This window comes from Lynx rufus, unplaced genomic scaffold, assembly GCF_022079265.1.
Source record: "Lynx rufus isolate CCGP_SWC_20201006 ecotype Redwood Valley unplaced genomic scaffold, mLynRuf1.p SCAF_6, whole genome shotgun sequence".
NCBI classification, from domain to species: Eukaryota; Metazoa; Chordata; class Mammalia; order Carnivora; family Felidae; genus Lynx; species Lynx rufus.
Window position 1 is genome coordinate 6,684,012 of NW_025814878.1, and position 22,547 is coordinate 6,706,558.

Here is a 22,547-nt window from a genome sequence, read left to right on the forward strand (position 1 = left end):
TAGTGACACAGTCACCTCACTTTGATTCACATATCCTTCTCTCGGTCAACTATTTTTAAGAAACACTGCTACCTTGCTGAATCCTTAATGCCATATACCACTGATTCTCAAACTGGTTGTGGTTACATCTAGGCACATGGACATGGGCAGAGTACAAAACCTAAATTCAATTACAGTAAAGTACAAACATAATACCATTTTTAAAATTTTAAGCACTATGTACTCCTGTCCCAAACTGTGGCATGAATAGGGCACTGATCACCAAGACTGCTTATAAAAAGCACTACTACATGTGTGTAAGACAGCTGTTTTCAACTTCATCTCCCTCTGCTTACCCTGGAAAATGGAATTTCAAGTCTACATAATAAGATGTTGAGATGTATAATGTCCTAATGGATGAGACAAAATGAATTAGCGAAGAGAAGTAGCCGGTAGGCAATGTCTTCTCCACACCTTATCTAAAAGTCTTGCTATCTAGGCATTCTGCTTAAAATGACCAGCAAGAATTTCCTGAAAAGCTATAAAAAGCAACAAATTTAGAATGCTATTTAAAATCAATCATATGCACACCATTTTTTTCAAGTGACAGATGCTCACTATGGCACTGCAAATTGACAATAACATCTACCTGAATAAAAGCTATTGTTTTTAGAATTATACAAAAAGCACTACCATTTTATTTATTAATTAGAAAATAAGTGAAATCACTTTTAATAGCCCATCAAAACAATTTAAACTTGAGTATCTGATTTAAAAGAGTAGAGCACAAGGCATTAATCTAGAATTATAGTATATTTAGTGTATATATGGAAAATTATATACTTACCTTCTGAATGAATTTCTCAACACTCTGTACCACGTGTTTATAGAACTGAAAGAAAAAACATGAAGTGTACTTTTAAAATCTGTTCAATTAGGGGCGCCTGGGTGGCGCAGTCGGTTAAGCGTCCGACTTCAGCCAGGTCACGATCTCGCGGTCCGTGAGTTCGAGCCCCGCGTCAGGCTCTGGGCTGATGGCTCGGAGCCTGGAGCCTGTTTCCGATTCTGTGTCTCCCTCTCTCTCTGCCCCTCCCCCGTTCATGCTCTGTCTCTCTCTGTCCCAAAAATAAATAAACGTTGAAAAAAAAAAATTAAAAAAAAAAATAAAATCTGTTCAATTAGATTCAAATTTTCCTGTTACACATAGGTTTAACATAGTTTCAAAGGTTTATCTAAACAATAATTTTTTTTTTTTTAATTTTTTTTTTTCAACGTTTATTTATTTTTGGGGCAGAGAGAGACAGAGCATGAACGGGGGAGGGGCAGAGAGAGAGGGAGACACAGAATCGGAAACAGGCTCCAGGCTCTGAGCCATCAGCCCAGAGCCCGACGCGGGGCTCGAACTCACGGACCGCGAGATCGTGACCTGGCTGAAGTCGGACGCTTAACCGACTGCGCCACCCAGGCGCCCCTAAACAATAATTTTTAATCATGAATTTTGAGACAAACATGTCACTCCCATTCATAAGCATGTAACTATGACATCTAATTAGTAAAGAATTCTTGACATACATACATACATACATACATACATACATGCATGGTCAGTACAAGTGACCCTTGAACACAGGTTTGAACTGTGTGGGTCCACTTACACGCTGATTTTTCTCAATAAATATAGTACTGTAAGTGTATTTTATCTTATGATTTTATTAATAATATCCTATTTTCTCTAGCTTACTCAATTGTAAGAATATAGTATATAGTACATATACTGTATTTAATCAACTATTTATGTTACCAGTTAGGCTTCAGGTCAACAGTAACCTATCAGTAGTTAAGTTTTGAGGGAGTCCAATGTTATACATGGATTCTCGACTGTGTGGGGGGATCAGCACCCCACCCCCCATGATGTTGAATTGCCAATTTATGTATCCAAAGCGTGTTAAGAGATACAAAAGAATTCAATCGCGGTCCTTATAAAACCATACTTTCCCAAGTGGTTATGTTGACAGCAAAGTACTGGTAATAAGCACACAGGCAAAGGTATATTCTTACTTTCATGGAAGGGAAAGACCTCCTACAGTATCTTTAAATTAGGGTAATACTAGAAAAATCAAATAATGAATAGTATTAATAAATGAATGCAAGGGAGTTGTTTTCAACTTCATTATCTCCTTCTGCTTCTCCTGGAAAATGGAACAACAAGTATATGTAATAAGATACAGAGATGTATTAAGTTCTCATGGATCAGCCAACACAAATCAAAGGAAGTGAAGTAAACACACAGATTAAAAACGAGTAATGGGCTACTATCAATTATAAGAAAATAGATGTAAGTTTTAGAAACAATTCGCCTAAAAAGGAATAAAACAAAAATTATAGATTTAACAAAAGGTATCTACAATTTGTGTGTAATATATTTTAGTTTATGGCAATTGCATATTAGCATATTTGTTTAAAGAACTTCAATTGTGCTTCTATTTATACTTTCATCTCAGGAATTATATTTTTAAGGGCCATCCTCCTAGACTGGAGAGACACAAGAACATTCCTCTGAACTGCATCATGAAATCCAATATTTATAAAATAAAAAATAAAGGAAAACCTCATTACTAACTGTCATCAAATCAAAATATCCAAATTTAAGTTTGGCTAAAATTTTCATACTATAAAGGAATAGTTTACTCACAAGTTTAAGTTGCTTAAGCAAAAAAAAGGAAAACAACTACTTAAAAGTTAGTTAAGCACTACTTAAGCATTTAAAATTAACATATAAAATATTAATTGCATACTGAATCATTGTTATTAAATAATAATTCTTCTGGAAAACATCTTGACAATGCTTCCTGCTTCTAGCCATTTTACTACATGTAATTCTGAGTAAAACTGCTTACTAAATTTTAATTCAAAGTTTATCAATTCACATAGGCCTTCTTCCCTAATAGGTTCATCTGTGAGATTTTTCTGACAGTGTGCAATGTTAACTGCCCATCAAAATAATCATGCCTCTAAACACTGATTAAAAAAGAAAAACAATGACTTACCTCAGTATGAACCACAGTATCATTTAAATCTGATTTAAAAGGCAGTTCAAATCTCAATTTACGTTATGTACTAAATGCAGTTTAAAATAATACAGTACTGCAAAACAACTGGTCTGAACTCTTAAAAAATGTCAATGACATAAAAAACAAAACAAAAAAAGCTGGGTCAGGCTGAGTGACAGGACAAATAAATGTAATGCACGATCTTACTGGATCCTGAAATTTCTTGCATGTGATCAGTGCACCACATAATTACTTAGGAAATGTCTTTGTTCTTAGGAGAGTCAAAATCAAATATTTAGGGATTTAAGTGTTATTATGAATGAAATCTGAAACTCAAACAATTCAGCCAAAAAATGTGTTTGTGTGTGCAGAAACAAACCAAATGTAGCAAAATATTAACAATTGGCAAATCTAAGAGAAGACTCTGCGTTGCTCATTATATTTTGCAACATCGATGTTGAATTTTCAAAATTAAAAAATTTAAAGCAATAACAATAAATCAAAATAGTATAGTATATCAATATTTAGGTTCTTGATTAAGAGAAACGTGGATTCAAATCTAGCTGTATTTATGCTGACTATTGCAAATTAATTTCTCTTAGGTCCTTCCTACACCTGAAAAATAGAAATAATGTTGACGCCAATACTTACAGAGTATTTTAATTAAAAAGTATTCTCAGAGGGAAGGGGGTGGAGGGATGGGCAAAATAGGTGAAGGGAAGTGGGAGACAGGCTTCCAGTTGTGGCATAAATAGGTTATCAAAAGGTACAGCACTGGAAATATAATTAATGATACTGTAATAGCAACATATGGTGACAGATGACAATTACTCGTGTTGAGCACAGGACAAGGAATAGAGATACTGTATCACAAAGCTGTAAACCCGAAATGAGTACATCATGCGCCAACTATACTTTATTGAAAACAATTTTTAAAAAGTATTCTTGCTCAACTTACATAAAATACATCAATTATTTTCACAGAATAAAAATGGTAATAATATACATGTTTGTACACTCTCCAGATCATGATCATAAAAATCAGATCACAATGTAAAATAGGATAAAGAAAGTCCAAGAAACTAAATATTCTATACTAAGCCTATCAGATATCCTGAAAAATCACTTTTTTGGAAAAATTCTCTTGGCTAAGTGCTTACTGGTCACTGTCCTTATCGCTTATCACCTCTTTGATTTTCCACATATAAACAGGGATTTTAACCATAATGATGTAAGAAATTAACTGTACATCTGAAAACTAAGCTTTGGCCATCAGAACACTGAAAAATCAACTATGTCAATTTTTTCCTAGTGGCAATTCTCTCTGTAAATAGGAATTTGTTAAATCTAATAGATAATGCGGTTATTCAAAGACAACTTATTCAAATAATTGGTGCTTCTGGTTATGGCTGATGTTCTTATTTATAGTAGGAAAACATATCACCAAATATCCACAGGTTGAAACCTACTTAATTAAAAATAAGCACTCATTCATTCTCAATTTTAACAGCTTACTAAAGCAGGGAGTCTTAACTTTGGGGACAAGAACCTCTTAGAAAGAGGTGTCTGGTTGAACTTCAAAAGGTCCTTAAGGCCAAGAAATTTTATGCAAAATTTTGTGCATCTGTATATTTCTCTACAGAAAGTCCAACCTTTCTCTGAGATTTTCAGAATATCCATGAGTCAACACAGATTGGCTCAAAACCACTGTATCAGAGCAATGGCGAAATGCCTGTGGCCTCTACCCCCAGTTCAAATGTCCTATAAACAATAAGGCTCAATTATTTTTCATAATGTCTCATTTTCAAATATATAGAACTAAAAAAAAACATTAATTTTTATTTAGAAACCTTTTACCAAGATTCTGTAAAGTCAGTGTGACAAACAACAGCATAAACACATTCTCCACAATGTGGCCCTATCTTAAATCTTGCTTATGAAAAGTAAAGAAAAATGATAGCTTCAAGTTCATGGAAGAACATTTATCAAAATGTTAAATGTTTAGCTCTAGGTAGGCGAGCTAGCAGGTGATAACCAGATTTTCATTTTTGTGTTTTTCCCCAAGAACACTTATTAACTCTGTAAAGAGGAAGAAAATACACAGTTGACCCTGAAACAACATGAGAGTTATAGAAGCAACCAACTGATTGCACAGTCGAAAATCTGCACAGAACTGTGACTCCCTCAAAATTAAGTACTACTGACCAGAAGCCTTACCAATAACAAAATGTTAACACATATTTTCTGTATGTATCATATACCATATTCTTACAACAAAGTAACCTGGAGAAAAGGATAAGTAATTAGGAAACTCCTAAGGAAGAAAAAAAAATCCACAGTACCTGCACTGTACCTATGAACAAAAAAAAAAATTCACATGTAAGAGGACTGTGCAGTTCAAATCTGTGATGTTCAATGGTCAACTATATAATCTTTAACAATTATTCCTCCTCTAAAATATTAGTATAGTATTTTTTTCTGAAAACTCAAGTGTAAAATTTATTACTCACCTTAATAGCTTTGATGGCAGCCTTAGTAATTTGGGTCATTTTGGCTTTAGAAATCGGTGGTTTATAGTCATTCAGGGAATACAACTGACAAAAAAAAAAGAACAAATTTTAAATACAGCAAAACTAATGGTCTCTAAGCAATTACAGAAAATTACCAAACATTTCCATTTTTATAGTCTCAATACAATCAAAGTGTTGGTTTCTCTTAAAAATCAAGTTCAACAACATTAGCCATCAGAGAAATGCAAACCAAAACCACAATGAGGGGGGCACCTGGGTGGCTCAGTCAGTTAAGCATCTGACTCTTGAGTTCAGCTCAGGTCATGATCTCAGGCACGGTTTGTGGGATCAAGCTCTGTGTGGGGCTTTGTACACAACAAGACAGAGCCTGCTTGGGATTCTCTCTCCCTCTCCCTCTGCCCCTCCCCTGCTCCAGCTTGCTGTCTCTCTCTCTCTCAAAATAAAATAAACATTAAAAAACAAAAACAAAAACCCACAATGAGTTACCACTTCACATTTACTTGATTATAATCAAAAAGACAGATAATAACAAGAGTGAGCAAGGATGTGCAGAAACTGGAAAGCTTATACAATGCTAGTGGGAATGTAAAATGGGGCAGCAGCTTTGGAAAATGGCTTGGTGGTTCCTCAAAAAGTGAAACATAGCAATACATAATATGACACAGCATTTCCACTCCCAGGTATATACCCAAAAGAATTGAAAATAATGTTCACATAAAAACTGTACACAAATGGTCATTACAACATTACTCATAAAAAAGTGATGTAAAAAAGCAGAAAACCACCCAATGTCCATCAACTAATGAACATAATATGTTAAAACCATTCAGAATATTAGCCATCAAAAAAGGAATGATACATGCTACAAAATAGATGAACCTTGAAAACATTATACTCAGTTAAAAAAACTATATTAAAAAGACCAGATATTACAAGATTCCATTTATATGATATGTTCAGAAAAATCATATCTACTGGTGACTGCCTACAACTGGGGGAATTTGGAAGAAATGATATGTTACTACTAATGTGTACAACATTTCTTTTGGGTAGTAATAAAAATATTCTAAAGTTGATTGTGGTAATGTTGTGCAGTCATACTAAATGCCACTGAATTATACGCTTCAAATTGGTTAACTGTATGGTATATAAATTATATCTCAAAACATTTTAGAAATCAAAGGATTTAAGGTTTAGCAGTAATCCCCCATGCCAAAAAAAATAATTTTGTTTTGAAATTTCTCATATAAGCAAAGGATGATAAAACTGCTTAGAGAGAAAATCAGTTAAAGGTGGGAAAATCAGGGGGCACCTGAGTGGCACAGTAGGCTAAGCTTCCGACTTTGGCTCAGATCATGACTTCATAGTTTGTGATTTCGAATCCTGCATCAGGCTCTGAACTGATGATGCAGAGCCTGCCTGGGATTCTCCCTCCCTCTCCCGCAATTGCTCTCGCTCTGTCTCATAATAAATAAATAATTTTTTTTAAAAAAAGGTGGGAAAAAAATCAGGCAGTGAACAAATAACTAAGCTTAAATGAATACTGATTAAAATTTACATTGTACTCAGTGATGCTAAGATTTTAACTATAATGCTACAAGATTATTAATTTCAAGTCTGAAAACTAAGCTTTGGCTATTTGAATACGGCCAAAATAAATCTGAACAGACTTTAAAAGTAACTTAAACAGAATGTTAGTCAACTGGCAATTTAGGGAGTCCTCTACAGGTTTTGCTTCATCTATCAATGAATTCTACTGATTTTTACCCAGTTTCCCCCATATTTGCCTCCTCTTCCTACTCCTACCACCATCACAACCACAGCTCAAATCATTTTCATCTCTCACACAGACAACACCTCTAAATGGATGTGCACGCCTATCTTTTCAAAAACTAATCTGATCAGTTGACTAATACCCCTTAAAAGGTCAATGACTTCCCATGCTTTGAATAAACACATGGTTCAATTCCTGTCTACCTTTCCAGTCTCATTTCGCCCCATGCTCCCATCCTGAGCCCTTTGCTCTAGGCACAATGGTCTTTTTTTTCAGTTTCCTGCCACAGAGCCTTTAAAACGGACCCATTCCCTCTATTTGGAATACTCCTCACCATGGCCTCCTTGCCGGTTAATGTGCAGTCATACATCTTAGTTTAAGCAACACCCAATGAGGAATCAGCCAGATCAATAATTCCCCTTTCATGCTCTTACTGTACGTCATTCAGCTCTGAAGCACTCATCATAGCACTCTGACGTTTATTTGTTGACCATTTAACTAATACTTGATTTTTAAAAGAACTGTCACAAATGACAGTAACACCAAGGACAAAGAATGTAAGTTCCTTTCATACAGTTTATGTTAATATGACATTAATGGTACAAGAGCTGTTCAAGCTGAAATCAATTGTGAGGCATACAAATACCCTTCCGTTGAAGTACCCACCTGTTGATGACACTGCCACCCATTAGGGTCAAGATCCCATCAGATGATATAAGAAACTACCTCTGTCAAATTTACAGGAAATTTTTTAAAATATTTATTTATTTTTGAGAGAGAGAGAGAGAGAGAGAGAGCGAGCGAGCACAGTAGGGGAGGAGCAGAGAGAGAGGGGAAGACAGAGAATCTGAAGCAGGCTCCAGGCTCCAAGCAGTCAATGCTGAGCCCGACGCAGGGCTGGAACTCATGAACCGTGAGACCACGACCTGAGATGAAGTCAGTCGTTTAACCGACTGAGCTGCCCAGGTGCCCCTCACAGGGAATTTTAATATAGTTCTGTCTTCAATTCTTACCCGTATGCCAGTCTACTCACCAGGTACAAAATAACATCAACACATTCTACAGTGCTTACACCAAGCTGTATATAAAAAGTAAAGGTCAATTTCCCAGAATTTCTCATAGGCTCTGGCTGCTGCCTGTCTGAGACCCACTCTCGCCTTCTCCTACAAGAGAGTAAGCTCAAAAATAGAAACTGTGTCTTTTTTGTTTAGATTTTTTCCTTTTCTCCAAACTGTACCTTCAGTATCTTCAAAAAATAAATATTTGTAAAGAATAAATTAAAATGAATACACATAAGACACAACATTGTACAAGCTTTGCACAGAAAGACCTGGATAGAAATTCCAACTATGTCACCTTATTACAAGTTGCTAAAGCTCTGAAGTTTCATTTTCTCATTCACAAAGTAGAAACTCATTTCACAGAAACATCACATATAATAAAGCTTTTAGAACATATTAAAGTTACTCAACAAGGCTAGCCATTATTAAAATTAAAATCCTTCTCTCTGGTAGGTGTTCTCCATCTAAATGAACAATATGAAGGGATCCATCAAACATCTATTCACTCCAATACTTGCAAGTCCATTCTAAAATAACTTCTATTACTAGGGAGATGAAAACGCATCAGGTTCTATGCGTTGACTATAGATTGCATGTAGCAAAGGTGACTATACATTGCGTGTAGCAAAGCCCCCAAGTCTCAATCAAGTATTCGTCCATATCACAGCACACCAAAGCTTCGTTTTTTCTCTTTGTGTGTGTTGAGGGCTGGAGGGTGAGTTAGGGGACATGCAATTTAGACCTATAAAACATTTTTAAAAGGCATCTTTCACCAGACATCTCCTCCCCCTTTTTAAATGCAGCTACTGCAGAAATTTAAGGCAGTACTCAGAGAAATACTGATAATAAAGTACTTTTCCAAGGCTCACTTAATATATACACTTTCAACTAACCATTATTCTGGATTCTCTAAAATCTCATTTCTTTATTAAATCTGATCATCAGAATATGGACACAGATCATTTCATTTAATTCCCCACCAAATGCCTTTACTAAACTGTAAGTACACTGTGTTTTACCAATCTGTTAAAGAAATTATCTTTAAACCCCCCCCCCAAAATCCCCTATGCAAGAATTCCCAAAGTATTTTCTCCTTGAATACAGAAACAGGATAATGATTCAGCTACTTTTCATGTGCTTACTTTTTTAATCAAAAAAAAAAAAAAATTAATGTTTCTCCCATCCTGTGGCTTGGCTTCTAAGTGAGCCTGCTGATGTTTCTTTTACTTGTCTGAACATAAATCTCAAATGTCTATTGACATCTACTTCTGTGCTATATTTAACTATTAGTTTTACTGGATCTAAAAATAAAATGTATTTTCATGGGTGTCTAATTTTGATAAGCTGCTTCAAAGTTCCTTTGAAGTAGGTGGAGTATAAATTTATACATTTAATGAACTAATGTGAACTAAGCACATGACTTCAGAGACAGCTTGTCATTATCCACTTTTCCTTCTATTCAACTTCTATCTCAATTTAAGTGTTCTATATATTTCACTGTTGTCAATTCTCTCAACATCAAACTCAATCCTCTAGGACCTGCATTAAAGACTATTTGTTGAGAATTGTACGATTATCACTACAACATTCAGTATTTTAGAAAAAGAAAATAGTGATGAAATACACTATCAGACCATTCAAAGCTTTTAAAAAACTTCTATAAATAATCCAATGTATATCAAGAGAGTATATTTAATCTTTAAATCTACAAGATATGACATAATGCATGATAGACAGTAATAAACCTGTAATACCCAACTGATAACTTAATTCTGCTACAATATTGCCATTAGGAAGTGCCAAGCTTCATTTCAATCCTCATTCTAATCAGAAATACCAATCCCTCACCAAAAACTGGGAATGTTATTCTCCCTGTATTCTCAAAATGTGATCTGGTTTTATACTGGAAAATGTTGGAGAAGAATGAAAGTTTACTCTGGGACTTTTTTTTTTTCCATTTGCCTGATGATTCCCACCACTATGCTTGGGTAAGAAGATCGGGGCTGCATGCACTCTAAGCTTGGGCTCTCTAGATATCCAGTTTTCTCATGTATATGTTTTAATCCTACACATCAATTTTTTGGGGTCTGGCTGGCTCCCTGCTATAGTGTTTTCTAAAGTCTAAAGTGGCTGCTGATTCCTGTTAGTTTGTTCCATCAAATTATTCCCTTTGTTAAGACTATTTTAACTTTTCTAGGGCTACTGATACCTGCTGTGTCTGAAAACCAAGCTTCTTCCCCTCAAATGCTATGTTCTAATGTTATTTAATCTCATGTGACAATCCTTTATTTATACAAACTCTCCGTATCTGTCTGACCTCTGACTGAAATGAAGTCCCAGTCTTGACCTGTCCTTTCCTTTGGCTACTCAAGACTTATTTACACAAAGACATTAAACAATAGCCTGGGTTTCAGTCTAATTAATTCCTTCCTTATGTTTCACTCCCTTCAGGAACTTGTAGGCACATCAAATGTATTTTTTAGATATGAAAACAACAACTAATCAAATCAGTTTCTAATGACTTTAATCAAGTTTTGAGAAATTTTTTACCTACACTGAGATATGTGAGTTGCTGCTGGCTGCTTTATTCAGAATAAAGATCTTTAAAGTTGCTAGCTGTCAACTACTGATTAGGCCAAGGAATAGTCACCACAGTAAGTATTTTACACTCTAAGACTACATGGTCTCTTATCACACTACTCAGCTCTACCCCTGTTGCAAGAAAGCAACCGAGGACCAATTCACACATGAATGGGCAGAGTATGTTCCAAGAGAAGTTACCTACAAAAGCAGGCCAACTCTGAACTTGGGCAATGTTTCTCAATCCTAGAACTGTGCACTTTTTTTCCTTTTAGATAAACACTGCAATCTCATGTCTCTGGAAAGCATATTCATGTCCTCCTTGATCCACCCTCTTCCACACGCTGAGTGTGACTCATCATCCAAAACTTAACAAAATGTTGTACTTCATGCTGTTATTTTAAGGGAACTCACTTCAAAAACTTCAGTGCCTTGCCCGATTTGAGCATAGGTATTACATGAATTCTATCATTACCTTGGAAGAGCCCAAAAAAGAACTTAACTGACCCCCCAGGACAACAATCAAATTTAGGGAAAATCTTGCTCATTTACAGGTTAATTGTTAAACCTTCAAGGGTGTGGCTCCATGATCAACGGAATTAACCCACTATGTAAACCTAAAATAACTAAAACAGTGATCAATCCATCTTTCCCAACAATGGTCCTTTACTGTCTTGATAGTACTAGTTAGAATCCCTCAAATCTCCAAAATCAGAAAATCAGAAATTGTGGAACAAACACAATCCTGATACTTTAAATTCAAGACAGCAAGCTACTACAGACATTTTTCTCCTCTTCCTCCTATTAGGGGGACAATAAAGGAATACAATTTTTTAAACAGGTAAAAAAAAAAAAAAAAAAAACAAAAAACAAAACCTCACAATGAAAACAGAATAGGAAGGGGAGTACAATCAGCAAACAAGATGTCACAAATTTACAAAAACTGGAAATATTATTAAGGGGATTAGTAACTGAGGACATAAAGAGGAAACCACAAGCCACAGTACACACAGAAGATACACCCAGAGGAAAATAATTTGTCCTGCCTAATTCCAGAGTCCCACCACGCAAAATTGAGGTATTAAAGACAGCAAGAGCAACACAATTGAACTAATACCTCATCTATTCTTGCAAAAAGTCAATAACATCTAAAATCGACTATTCAAGAAACAGTATTACAAAAATACTGCTTAGATACATGAACGTAATCAGCAAAGGAACTAAAGTATTAAGAACTAAAACATTTTTCTCTTTGGAGGATCCAGTGTAAGGTGAGAAGGATGAGCTTCAAATAAAATTTCTTTTGTCCTTAAAAAAATTACATGCCTATGTTACTTTGAAAAATATAATAATCATACTTTAGTGCAATCTTGCTTTAACTATACTTGCCACAATGGCCCTCCACAGTATCTCTCCCCTCAAAATTCTTATGTTGAATCCCCAACCACTAATGTGACTGTATTTGAAAATAGAGCCTACACGGTGGTAAAGCGACATGAGATTGTAAGAGTGTAAAGTTACAAGAGATCGTAAGACTGACTCAACAGGACTAGTGTCATTAGAAGAGACACCAAAGATCTAGCTCTCTCACATGGCCGTGTGAGGGGGCCACATGACTACTAGGACCTGAGGTAGCTGGTAGGAACTGAGAGCAACCCCCCAGCCCATAGCTAGCGAACTAACCAGACCTCAACCCTATAACAGCAAGGAACTGTATTCAGTCAGCAACCTAAATGAAGTTGGAAGAGAAACCCATGTCTTGAATGAGAGCATCCAGCCTAGATGACACCTTGATTTCTGCCTGGTGAGCCCATCAGCAAAGGCAGCAAACTAGTGCTTGGGTCATGACCCATGGAATTTGTAAAATAAATCTGTGGTCCTTTAAGCCACAAGCTAAATTTGTGGCAATGTGTTACACAGCAACAGAAAACTTACACAGTTAAAAAAGCTGTAAATGATTTTTCTTCATTATATCTTGACTGTATAGATTTTTTTAACTTTCGCAAAATATTTTTGTGAAAGTTATTTTTATAATTCAAAGTCAAAATTAAAATGAAAAAAATTTCCTAAATAACTTGAAACATAAAAAAATAGAAATTCAGTGTTTTGCATATAGGAATAAAAAAGTAAGTAAGAGACTTGTTTCACTGATAGTCACTTTAAAGAGATTATTCTCCAACTGCAATACCTGAGAACGAATACTTTACTACAAGGTTTACTTCAACTATATCCAAAATTTGTCACTCCCTAATATACAAGTTCTCCTCTCCTATATAGCAGGATCTTCCAAATTATTTTTTGATTTGAGATAAATATTAGATACAATGAAATATTAGATACAATAAGCATGTACTGAAGTAACATAAAATCAGTTGCACTTGACACAGCAGAATGTGACCAGAAAGTAACAACAGAATTAACAGTAGCAGATTCAACACTAAGAAAACGCAACATTAAAAGCATGTTCTAAAAGAATAATGCGACCAACAGTGACTTTATACTCAGATTTTTATTTTTTTTATTTTTTTACATGTATTCATTTTTGAGAGAGAGAGAGAAACAGCACAAGCGAGGGAGGGGCAGAGAGAGAGGGGGAGACAAAGAATCCGAAGCAGGCTCCAGGTTCTGAGCTGTCAGCACAGAGCCCGTCGCGGGGCTCGAACTCATGGACCGCGAGATTGTGACCTGACCTGAAGTCTGACGCTTAACTGACTGAGCCACCCAGGCGCCCCAGATTTTTTTTTTAATGTTTTTTATTTTTGTGAGAGGATGTGAGCAGGGGAGTGGCAGACAGAGAGGGGGACACAGAATCTGAAGCAGGCTCCAGGTTCTGAGCTGTCAGCACAGAGGCCGACGCGGGGCTCAAACTCACAGACCGCAAATTCTGAGCCACCCAGCTTGACCAACTGAGCCACCCAGTTGCCCCTACCTCAGATTTTTTAAAGTAAATTTCTTTGTAACAAATGTTTGAATGAAAACTATACATAAGCTTGGGTTACTTCCATTGAAGTAGAAATATTCTTGAACAATCAGAACTTTTTAGAGCAAAAGATATGTTACAGATGTTCTGCCAGGCGCCCCAGATCAAGCTTTTAACAAAGGCACAGCTCCTGATTTTAAATAATGTGCCTATATAAAAATTTCCAATGTTTTGAGGTGACTGGATGGCTCCATCGGTTAAGCATCCGACTTCAGCTTAGGTCATGATCTCACGGTTTGTGAGTTCAAGCCTCGAGTTGGGCTCTGTGCTGATAGCTCCGAACCTGGAGCCTGCTTCGGATTCTGTGTCTCCCTCTCTCTCTCTGTTCCTCCCTCACTTGCTTTCTCTCTGTCAAAAATAAGTATTTTTAAAAACTTTTTAAAAATTTCCAATGTTTCAAGTGCATCTTTGAAATAAACCATATGTAATTGAAACATCACAGCACATAAAATCTAAAATGTTATAAATCTAAAAATCAATGAGCAAAATTAAGAAATAATCTTTTCCTTTAAAATATAACCTTAAAGGCTTTTAGGCTTTAAGACCTTTTCTGTGATTATATTTTAGTACAGAAAAATTGGAAAATATTTTAAAAAGCCCAAAGATGACAGAAAATGCAAATTCTCTATAATCCAACAATTCATTACTCAATCCAAAAATACTCATTAGTGCCAGGCACTATGGATCCAATAGAAGAGACTGACAACATTTCTGTCCTCATGGAACAGACAGCATGCTTCTGAGACAGGTAATATTCTTTTTTTTTTTTAAGTTTTTTTTTTCAACGTTTTTTATTTTATTTTTGGGACAGAGAGAGACAGAGCATGAACGGGGGAGGGGCAGAGAGAGAGGGAGACACAGAATCGGAAACAGGCTCCAGGCTCCGAGCCATCAGCCCAGAGCCTGACGCGGGGCTCGAACTCACGGACAGCAAGATCGTGACCTGGCTGAAGTCGGATGCTCAACCGACTGCGCCACCCAGGCGCCCCAGGAGACAGGTAATATTCTAACAAACAGTTTGCAAAGTATAATTAAGTATACAACGAAAGTAATTATTATTTAGTGAAGGGTATGCAAAACTATACCTTTGTCAGGATCTCAAATCCAGAACCCCTTTGAAAAAAAAAAAAAGTGGGGCACTTGGGTGACTCAGTAGGTTGAGCATCTGACTTTTGATTTTGGCTCAGGTCATGATCATAGGGTCCTGGGATCAAGTCCTGAATCACTCTCTGCACTGAGCATGGAGCCTACTTAAGATTCCCTCTTTCTCTCGCTGTCCTCTCTCTCTTCCTTCTCTCACCCCATCTGCCCCTCTCCCCAGCTCACGTATGCTCTCTTCTAAAATAAAAAACAGAAAATATAGAAGTATAAAATATTATCGGGAAAATGATGCCTATTTTCTTAAAATTATAAATGTGAAGTACGCAAACATCTGTCTAGTAAGATCAAACCTACACACTACGCTTTTGGTGAGGCGGTGGTGGCTCAGTCAGTTGAGAGTCCAACTCAGCAGCTCGCTACTGTTAGCCTGTCAGTGCAGAGCCTGCTTAAGATCCTCTGTCACCCTTTCTCTGCCCCTTTCTCATATGCACTCTATCAAAAATAAATATTTTTTAAAAAGCCAGAATTTGATATGTATAAGTGCTACCATAATTATCATGACAAACATAAATGTTTACATGCTTTGTAACTAATTATGCTTTCCTATGGGCTAAAGTATTTTCACATAAATAATTAACCTTGTATATTACCAAGGAGAACATTCTATTTCTCAACCATGGCAGGGGTCTAAGATTAATATTATAGTTTTGAACACTCTTATAAAAAGGAAGCCATTTATTTTAGAATCTAACTTACAGTTTAAAACTGTGTTAGTGGGGCGCCTGGGGGGGGGGCAGTCAGTTAAGCATCTGACTTCGGCCCAGGTCATGATCTCAGAGCTCGTGAGTTCAAACCCCGCATCGGGCTCTGTGCTGACAGCTCAGGGCCTGAAGCCTGCTTCAGATTCTGTGTCTCCCTCTCACTCTGCCCCTCCCCTGCTCATGCGCTCTCTGAAAAATAAATAAATACGCTAAAAAAAATTTTTTTAATAAATAAAACTGAGTTAGTAACAAAGAAAACCTATAATCAACTCTCCCCAAAAACTACTACTTAAAAAACTAAATTTAGACAACAAAAATTTATTTGCGTAGTCCCTTAATTCAATACAAAAATTTACATATCCTTTCCAAATTCTTGGGATAAAGTGGATAAAACAATACTCTTGGGGTGCCTGAGTGACTCTTGATTTTAGTTCAGGTGATGATCTCACATTTGTGATATTGAGCCCGGAGTCAGGCTCCATGCACAATGTGGGCTTATTCTCTCTCTCTCTCCCTCTGCCCCTCCCCTGCTCGCACTCACGCTCGCTCACCCTCTCTCTCTCTCTCTCTCAAAACAACGACAAAAACCTCTTAAAGTGGTATACCAGAGTTGCAGTGAGCCAAGATGTAGCAAGCCAATACAGCCTCTCTCCCCCACTGAGTACAACTAAAAATGCCAGACTAAACACACAAAGGCAACCTGAGGCTACCTGAGGACTGAGAAGTAAAAACAACAGGAAGCTGACCAGAAACTGGAGTAGAATAACCAGTGATGGCAGGGGAAGGGACTGAGGTAAATTTCATATTGCTTTATGTTGTAAATAATTGTATTATCTACAGGCTTCGATCCCCGAGAGTAGGCAGAATCACTGCAGCCAATGCTAGAGGCAGAAACACTAGAGGAAACCCCTCGTGTCCAGCCAGAACACTAGGTAAAAGGCCTCTTCCATGCTGCTGAGCTGGGCATCAGGAGCAATCTTCTTTTCTTCCCCCCTCCCATTTCCCCCTGGGCCCTGCGATGGGTTGGAGAGAAGCAACTGTTGCCAGCACCTAAAAACCCCCCAAAGAATAGCAACTTCCAGATAGAGGAACTAGGAAAAGGGGACTTTATTATCCAGAAAGTACGGTGAGGAATCCCCATTTTTTTCTCTCACCACTTCATCTCTGAAGGCTCAACACGGAGAGAAACCTGATTTGTTGGCCAGAGAACAGAGAAAAGGATGCCCTGGGATCGAGAGAGAGTATGGGAATTGCACAGAGATCTGAGGAGGATCCTCTAATTCTGTGCAGGAACTTAAAAGTCTTGGGCTCATTCTGGAATTGTGTTTGCGTGAAACAGGCCCAAAACAAACCCAGCAAAGGCTCTGAGAACAAAAATCTGTATAAACCACTAACTCCTGAGTGGCACATGCTTTGAGTACACCTAAACAGCAAAACGCAAAATGCTTGTAAGATGGAACTGACGTTAAAACCACTACAAAAAGGGAAGACAGAAATTGCATCCTGAACCTAACCAAGCTGAATGCCTGCTAAAGAAAACAAATCAACACTCTTAAGATGATTTTAATAAAGTCCTACAATATAATACTGAAAATGCCCAGTATACAAGCCAAACTTCCTGGACATACAAACACACACACACACACACACATGCACGCACGCACGCACGCACGCACACACACACCAGGAAAACGCTCAAGTGAAAGGATAATCAACAGATGCCAACCACAGGAAGATGCTGATGTTGGAATTATCAAACTTTAAAGAAATTATAACCATCTCCAATAAGGTAAAGGAGCAAATTCTTGAAATAAATGCAAAAACAGAAGTTTTCATCAAGGAAAGAAAAACTACAAAAAAGAACCAACTGAAAATTTGAAAATTTTAGAACTGAAAACTAATGTCTGGAAGGAAAAGGTAGTATGGTGCTAAATACAAGAGCTACAAAATGTTTATGAGTGACTTCATATATTTTAAGAAGCAAAAAGTCAGAATCATGGAATTTTTACATTTTTTTAAATGTGTATTTTTTTTGAGAGAGCAAGCGTGCATAAAAGTGGGGCAGGGGAAGAGGGGGGCAGGGGGAGGGCAGAGGATCCAAAGAGGGCTCTGTGCTGACAGCAGACAGCCTGATGTGGGGCTCGAACTCACAAACCGCGAGATCATGACCTGAGCCAAAGTCAGACACTTAACCAACTGAGCCACCCAGGCGCCCCCACATCAACATTTTATATAACAGTTAAAAAATGTTCAAGAATAAAAATGTAGTAAGGTATTCTAAGAGACATTAAGTTAACATACATACATTATTAACATAGAAATATGGAAACACCTAATATATTACATGACAAATATAAAATATCTGTAATAACTAGTTTCATAAATGTAAGAATTAAATGTAAAGATAAGAAAAACATTCAGAAAAATATGTGTTATAACAACTGAATATAATTTATTAGCCACACATAATTTTCTTACAATTAAACATAAGTCCTACCACACATTCCTTTTTCTATTTCATGCATTTTTTCTTTTACTTTTTTTCAAACCATAATTTAATCAACTAGATGAAAACTTTTTCATGGTAATTCTAGCCCAATTAAAATAAAACAGAATAAAATAGAAAATAATGAAGTACACACTGACTAATCTTGGGTGAGACTTGTGTCCTGTTATATTTACATATGTGACTATTGGCTCATGACACATATTAAATTTCTTCTTTTTTTTTAATTTGAGAACAAGAGAGAGAGAGAGAGAGAGAGAGAGAGCGCACGAGCAGGAGAGAGGAGCAGAGGGAGAATATCTTAAGCAGGCTCCATGCTCAGTGTGGAGCCTGACATTGGGCTTGATCCCACGACCCTGGGATCATGACCTGAGCTGAAATCACGAGTTGGACACTCAACCAACTGAGCCACCCAGGTGCCCCCACAAATTATATTTCTTATTGTGGGTTGTAAAAATTTTTTGAGACACTGTTCTAGCTAGCCCACAGTCATAAGTAGAAGGTAACACCAGAATTAATTATAAGGAAAGTAAAACATGATTAAATTCTCTCTGGATAATTCTTGCCAAAGGCCGAGTCTAAAGTGCAATCTCTTATTTTTTTAAAGACAGTTAGCAAATACCTAGAAATGTAAAAGACATAGTGATACAAAACTCAGACTTCTTCCTAGTTGTAATCAGTAAAATGGGAAAAGGGAGTTAACTTTCATATCTTAAATCACACTGTGCCACTAGCGATGTATATATATCCTCCTGCAACTGTTATACACCCTGCTTATTACCTTCACAGCAATCTTATCACAAGGGTAAATTTATTTGGTCATTAATTTGTTCTCTGTTTAGTCCCTCTGTCTGTCTGTCTCTATCTACCTACCTACCTACCTGGCTACCCATCTTTCCATTCATCCACCCACTTTGGAAAGCACTGACCTCACATATTGTAAACCTTCAATAAACAGGAACCAATATCAGTATCCTTTATTTCATATCCTCCACAATGTCTAAAATAGTTCCTTGAACATATCAGGTATCCACATATATGCAGATTCAACTTTGATCAAGCAGCTTACTGGGTTCCAACGGTAATCAAGTAACCAAATACAAATCAGCAAAAATTTATCAGGCTTCTTCATATTTAAATTCACTCAAATGAAACAGATCTATTTTGCTCAAAGAAGTGGAATATGAAAACCACAGGTAAAGATATACATTTATTTTTCCCCCCTGAACTTCAATCTTTCCAGCCTTGGGCACCTGGGTGGCTCAAGTCTGTTAAGCATCCACTCTTGGTTTTGGCTCAGGTCATGATCTCATGGTTTGTTGAGTTTAAGCCCCATGTCAGGCTCTGCGCTGACAGTGTGGAGCCTGCTTCAGATTCTCTGCCTCCCTCTCTCTCTGCCCCTCCCCTGCTTGCTGGCTCTGTCTCTCAAAAATAAACATTAAAAAAAAAAAATCTTTGCAGCCTTTTATTTATAATTCTATGCCAATATTCATGAAAATAAGAAATTATTTCAAAGCAGAAGAATGCTTCACTCTGAAATAATCCCCAATATCATTTACAATATTGTATAATAATCATTCTTCTATACAATTTTCAAATTGACTTTCAGAGTTAATCTATCACCACTCAATATTCTTACTCAGATCAATAAAGTCTTATTATCAAGGTGTTATCAACTAAAAACAAAGAACTGAGAAATACGAAGCCAAATTCAACCAATTAATAGGTCAAAGCCAAACAATGATTTAAATATAATTAAACCAACAGTCACTGACTAGATCTGCAGATATGCACAATATTAAGCCCTTAAGAAACAAAAAAAAAAAAAAAACACACACACACAAAAAACAAAAAAACAACAACAAAAACCTTGAAGAACTTCACCTCAAATATGTAACAAACAATCTACTGACATAGAAGGGGAGGTCAGTGACATACCATTACTATGACATAGCAGATTCTTAGCATTCTGAAATTCACCATGGTCAGCTAATTATCCCTAATGTCTTTAAAATGTAATCACGGGTAATTCTGTGAAGACACTAATTTGAGGTGTATATATTAAAAAATTGATGTATGGGAAAACAATTTACTTAACTATTAGTGGCTGGGGATCTTTGTTTCTCTTCTCCCAAATTCTCATTTGCATTTAACAGAGGAATAATATACTAAAGTGGTATTTAAAATTTGGGGGACCCATGAGAAACTGAAGATTTTGCCTCATGAAAACAAAACACATGGCATAATTTAGTGCCAGGATAAAAAATGCTACATTCAAACAAATGAAATGTATATGCATTTGCTAACAGAGAAAAGGTTTAGTAAAGAAAACGGAAGTGAAATGCGCTGACTGGAAAAAGAGAGCATTTCTGTTAACAGCTGTGACTCTGCTTCCACACTATTTACATTCATAACACACTCATCAATAAATCTCTCTTTACAAACAGCAATTTTCAAGAAGGATTGGAGAAGAGGGCTATTTCCTAATGGGAATGCATTAGAATATCAATAGAATGCTGTGCTTTCCTACTGGAGAATCAAGAGTACCAAAACAATAAGACACATAGATAAGAATATATAACGCATACCTTCATATATTACTATAATGTTCCCATTTCATAGGATTGTGTATATACGATGTATATGATAAGCACACTTCTACATTTTCTTATAAATATCTTATTCATTTCTAAAATATAGTCTTATAAAAAGCCTGAAACCCATAGCTAAGAAGTCTGCACAGTTGAACGCAAAGGTAATATGAAATGTTTTTAAAAGTATAAAGCGATTCAAGCAAAACAGTTGTCTGAAAAGATTAATGTAGTAAAAATTAATCTAATAATATAAAAAGACTTAGTTCTACAGTATGAACTAGAGAGAACAGAGAATAGTAAATTAAAAGCCAACTCAAAACTAACTATAACAAACCAAGGGGGGGACATAATGAGGACCTGGACTAAAGTATCAACATTTTATTTTTATTATTTAATACTAAGAATAAAAAGGAAGGATGCAGAACACATTTTGAAAAATAACTCATTGGATTTTATGACTGAGAAGCTATAAATGAAAGAGGCACCTAGGAAAATTCCAAGTTCTCAAGTCTGGGTATTTGGGAGTATGATTTTACTACTGACAGAAAGAGGAAGTCTAGGTTCAGGCTAGAGCATCCGGGGAGGACGGAAGACTAGACTGTAGGAAAAGCAAATAAAAGCCATGTTTTGAAAACCTGCATCAGAGCTATTCCATCACTTTGTAAGACAGGAATCTGAAATAGCTAGCAGCTTCGTTCTTGAAACATCTCTTAATCGTACGCAGTTACCTGGGCAAGAGGGTCAGAACCCTGTCATGAGACAGGTGGAAAAGAAAAACCCAGTCACAATATTTTCTCTAACAATGAATAAGATGTGGCAATCAGGGGAAAGTGAAACATACCAGATGGGTGATGTCAGTCACAAGACAACATAACACAGAATATTAGTATTCCCATCAGGCCTCAGAAATGTGGCATATTAGAATGTGAAAAGGGGGTCCTGTATCTATGCCAATGGGAAAGTAGACTACGTTGAACACACAGACAAAAATAATGTGAGGCAAAAAGCAACAACAATCACAGCTGATAACACTGTATCTCTGAGTGACCAGGACAAAGATAAGGCATAGAGTCGCAGATTTTTCTTTGGCCAGTGTTTGGTACAGGCTCATTTCCAAATATGTATAGTCTTTCCAGTTCCTAAGGGCAAGAATTAAAATATTCTTTTATATAAAATGAGAAGAAAAAAAGAGAAAGTCTAAAAGAAGTTTGTGGAAGGAATACAAGTTTGGATTCAAGTGATAACAATATAATTTCATGTGCACATGGATAGAAAATACCTAAAAAACATGAGACTGAATCCCAGAAGAGAAAAGCAAAAATACAAGTCATTCCTGAAGAGATAACAGTTAAAGAAATAAAGAATAAATACCAAAGACTAAGTATCAGAGAGAATAAGAACAAGAGCCTACCAGGCCTTCGGGTGAAATGATTCCAGAAATATGAGCAACAAATATACAGAATTAAAACAAGGGACAGGCAGTAGCATGATAAAGAAGAAAGATAGTCATAATTACTTTTCATATACTTTGTCAATTATTAAGTACTATCATAAATGCTGTATCACTTTTATCTTCAGAATGACACATTAATATTGTTCTCATTTTATAGCCGGATAAATTTAGGGTAAG

The 22,547-nt window shown here is 36.3% G+C and overlaps 1 protein-coding gene and 1 pseudogene across 8 annotated transcripts in view; one reads left to right on the plus strand and one right to left on the minus strand.

Annotated features, from left to right (window-relative positions):
• Nucleotides 1-22,547, minus strand: part of SCAF8 (SR-related CTD associated factor 8) — a 239,137-nt gene that overhangs the window by 198,120 nt on the left and 18,470 nt on the right. For all 8 annotated transcript variants that reach the window (XR_006966251.1, XR_006966250.1, XR_006966249.1 and 5 more), the window contains 2 exons: nucleotides 5,540-5,623; nucleotides 827-871 (listed from right to left, as the gene is read on the minus strand). Coding sequence is in view for 3 of the 8 variants with exons in the window: in XM_047102746.1 (XP_046958702.1) it covers nucleotides 827-871; nucleotides 5,540-5,623 (129 nt within the window). In the remaining 5 variants the exon portion in view is untranslated. The remainder of the gene's footprint in view (nucleotides 1-826; nucleotides 872-5,539; nucleotides 5,624-22,547) is intronic.
• LOC124528888 (single-stranded DNA-binding protein, mitochondrial-like) lies at nucleotides 21,540-21,986 on the plus strand (annotated as a pseudogene).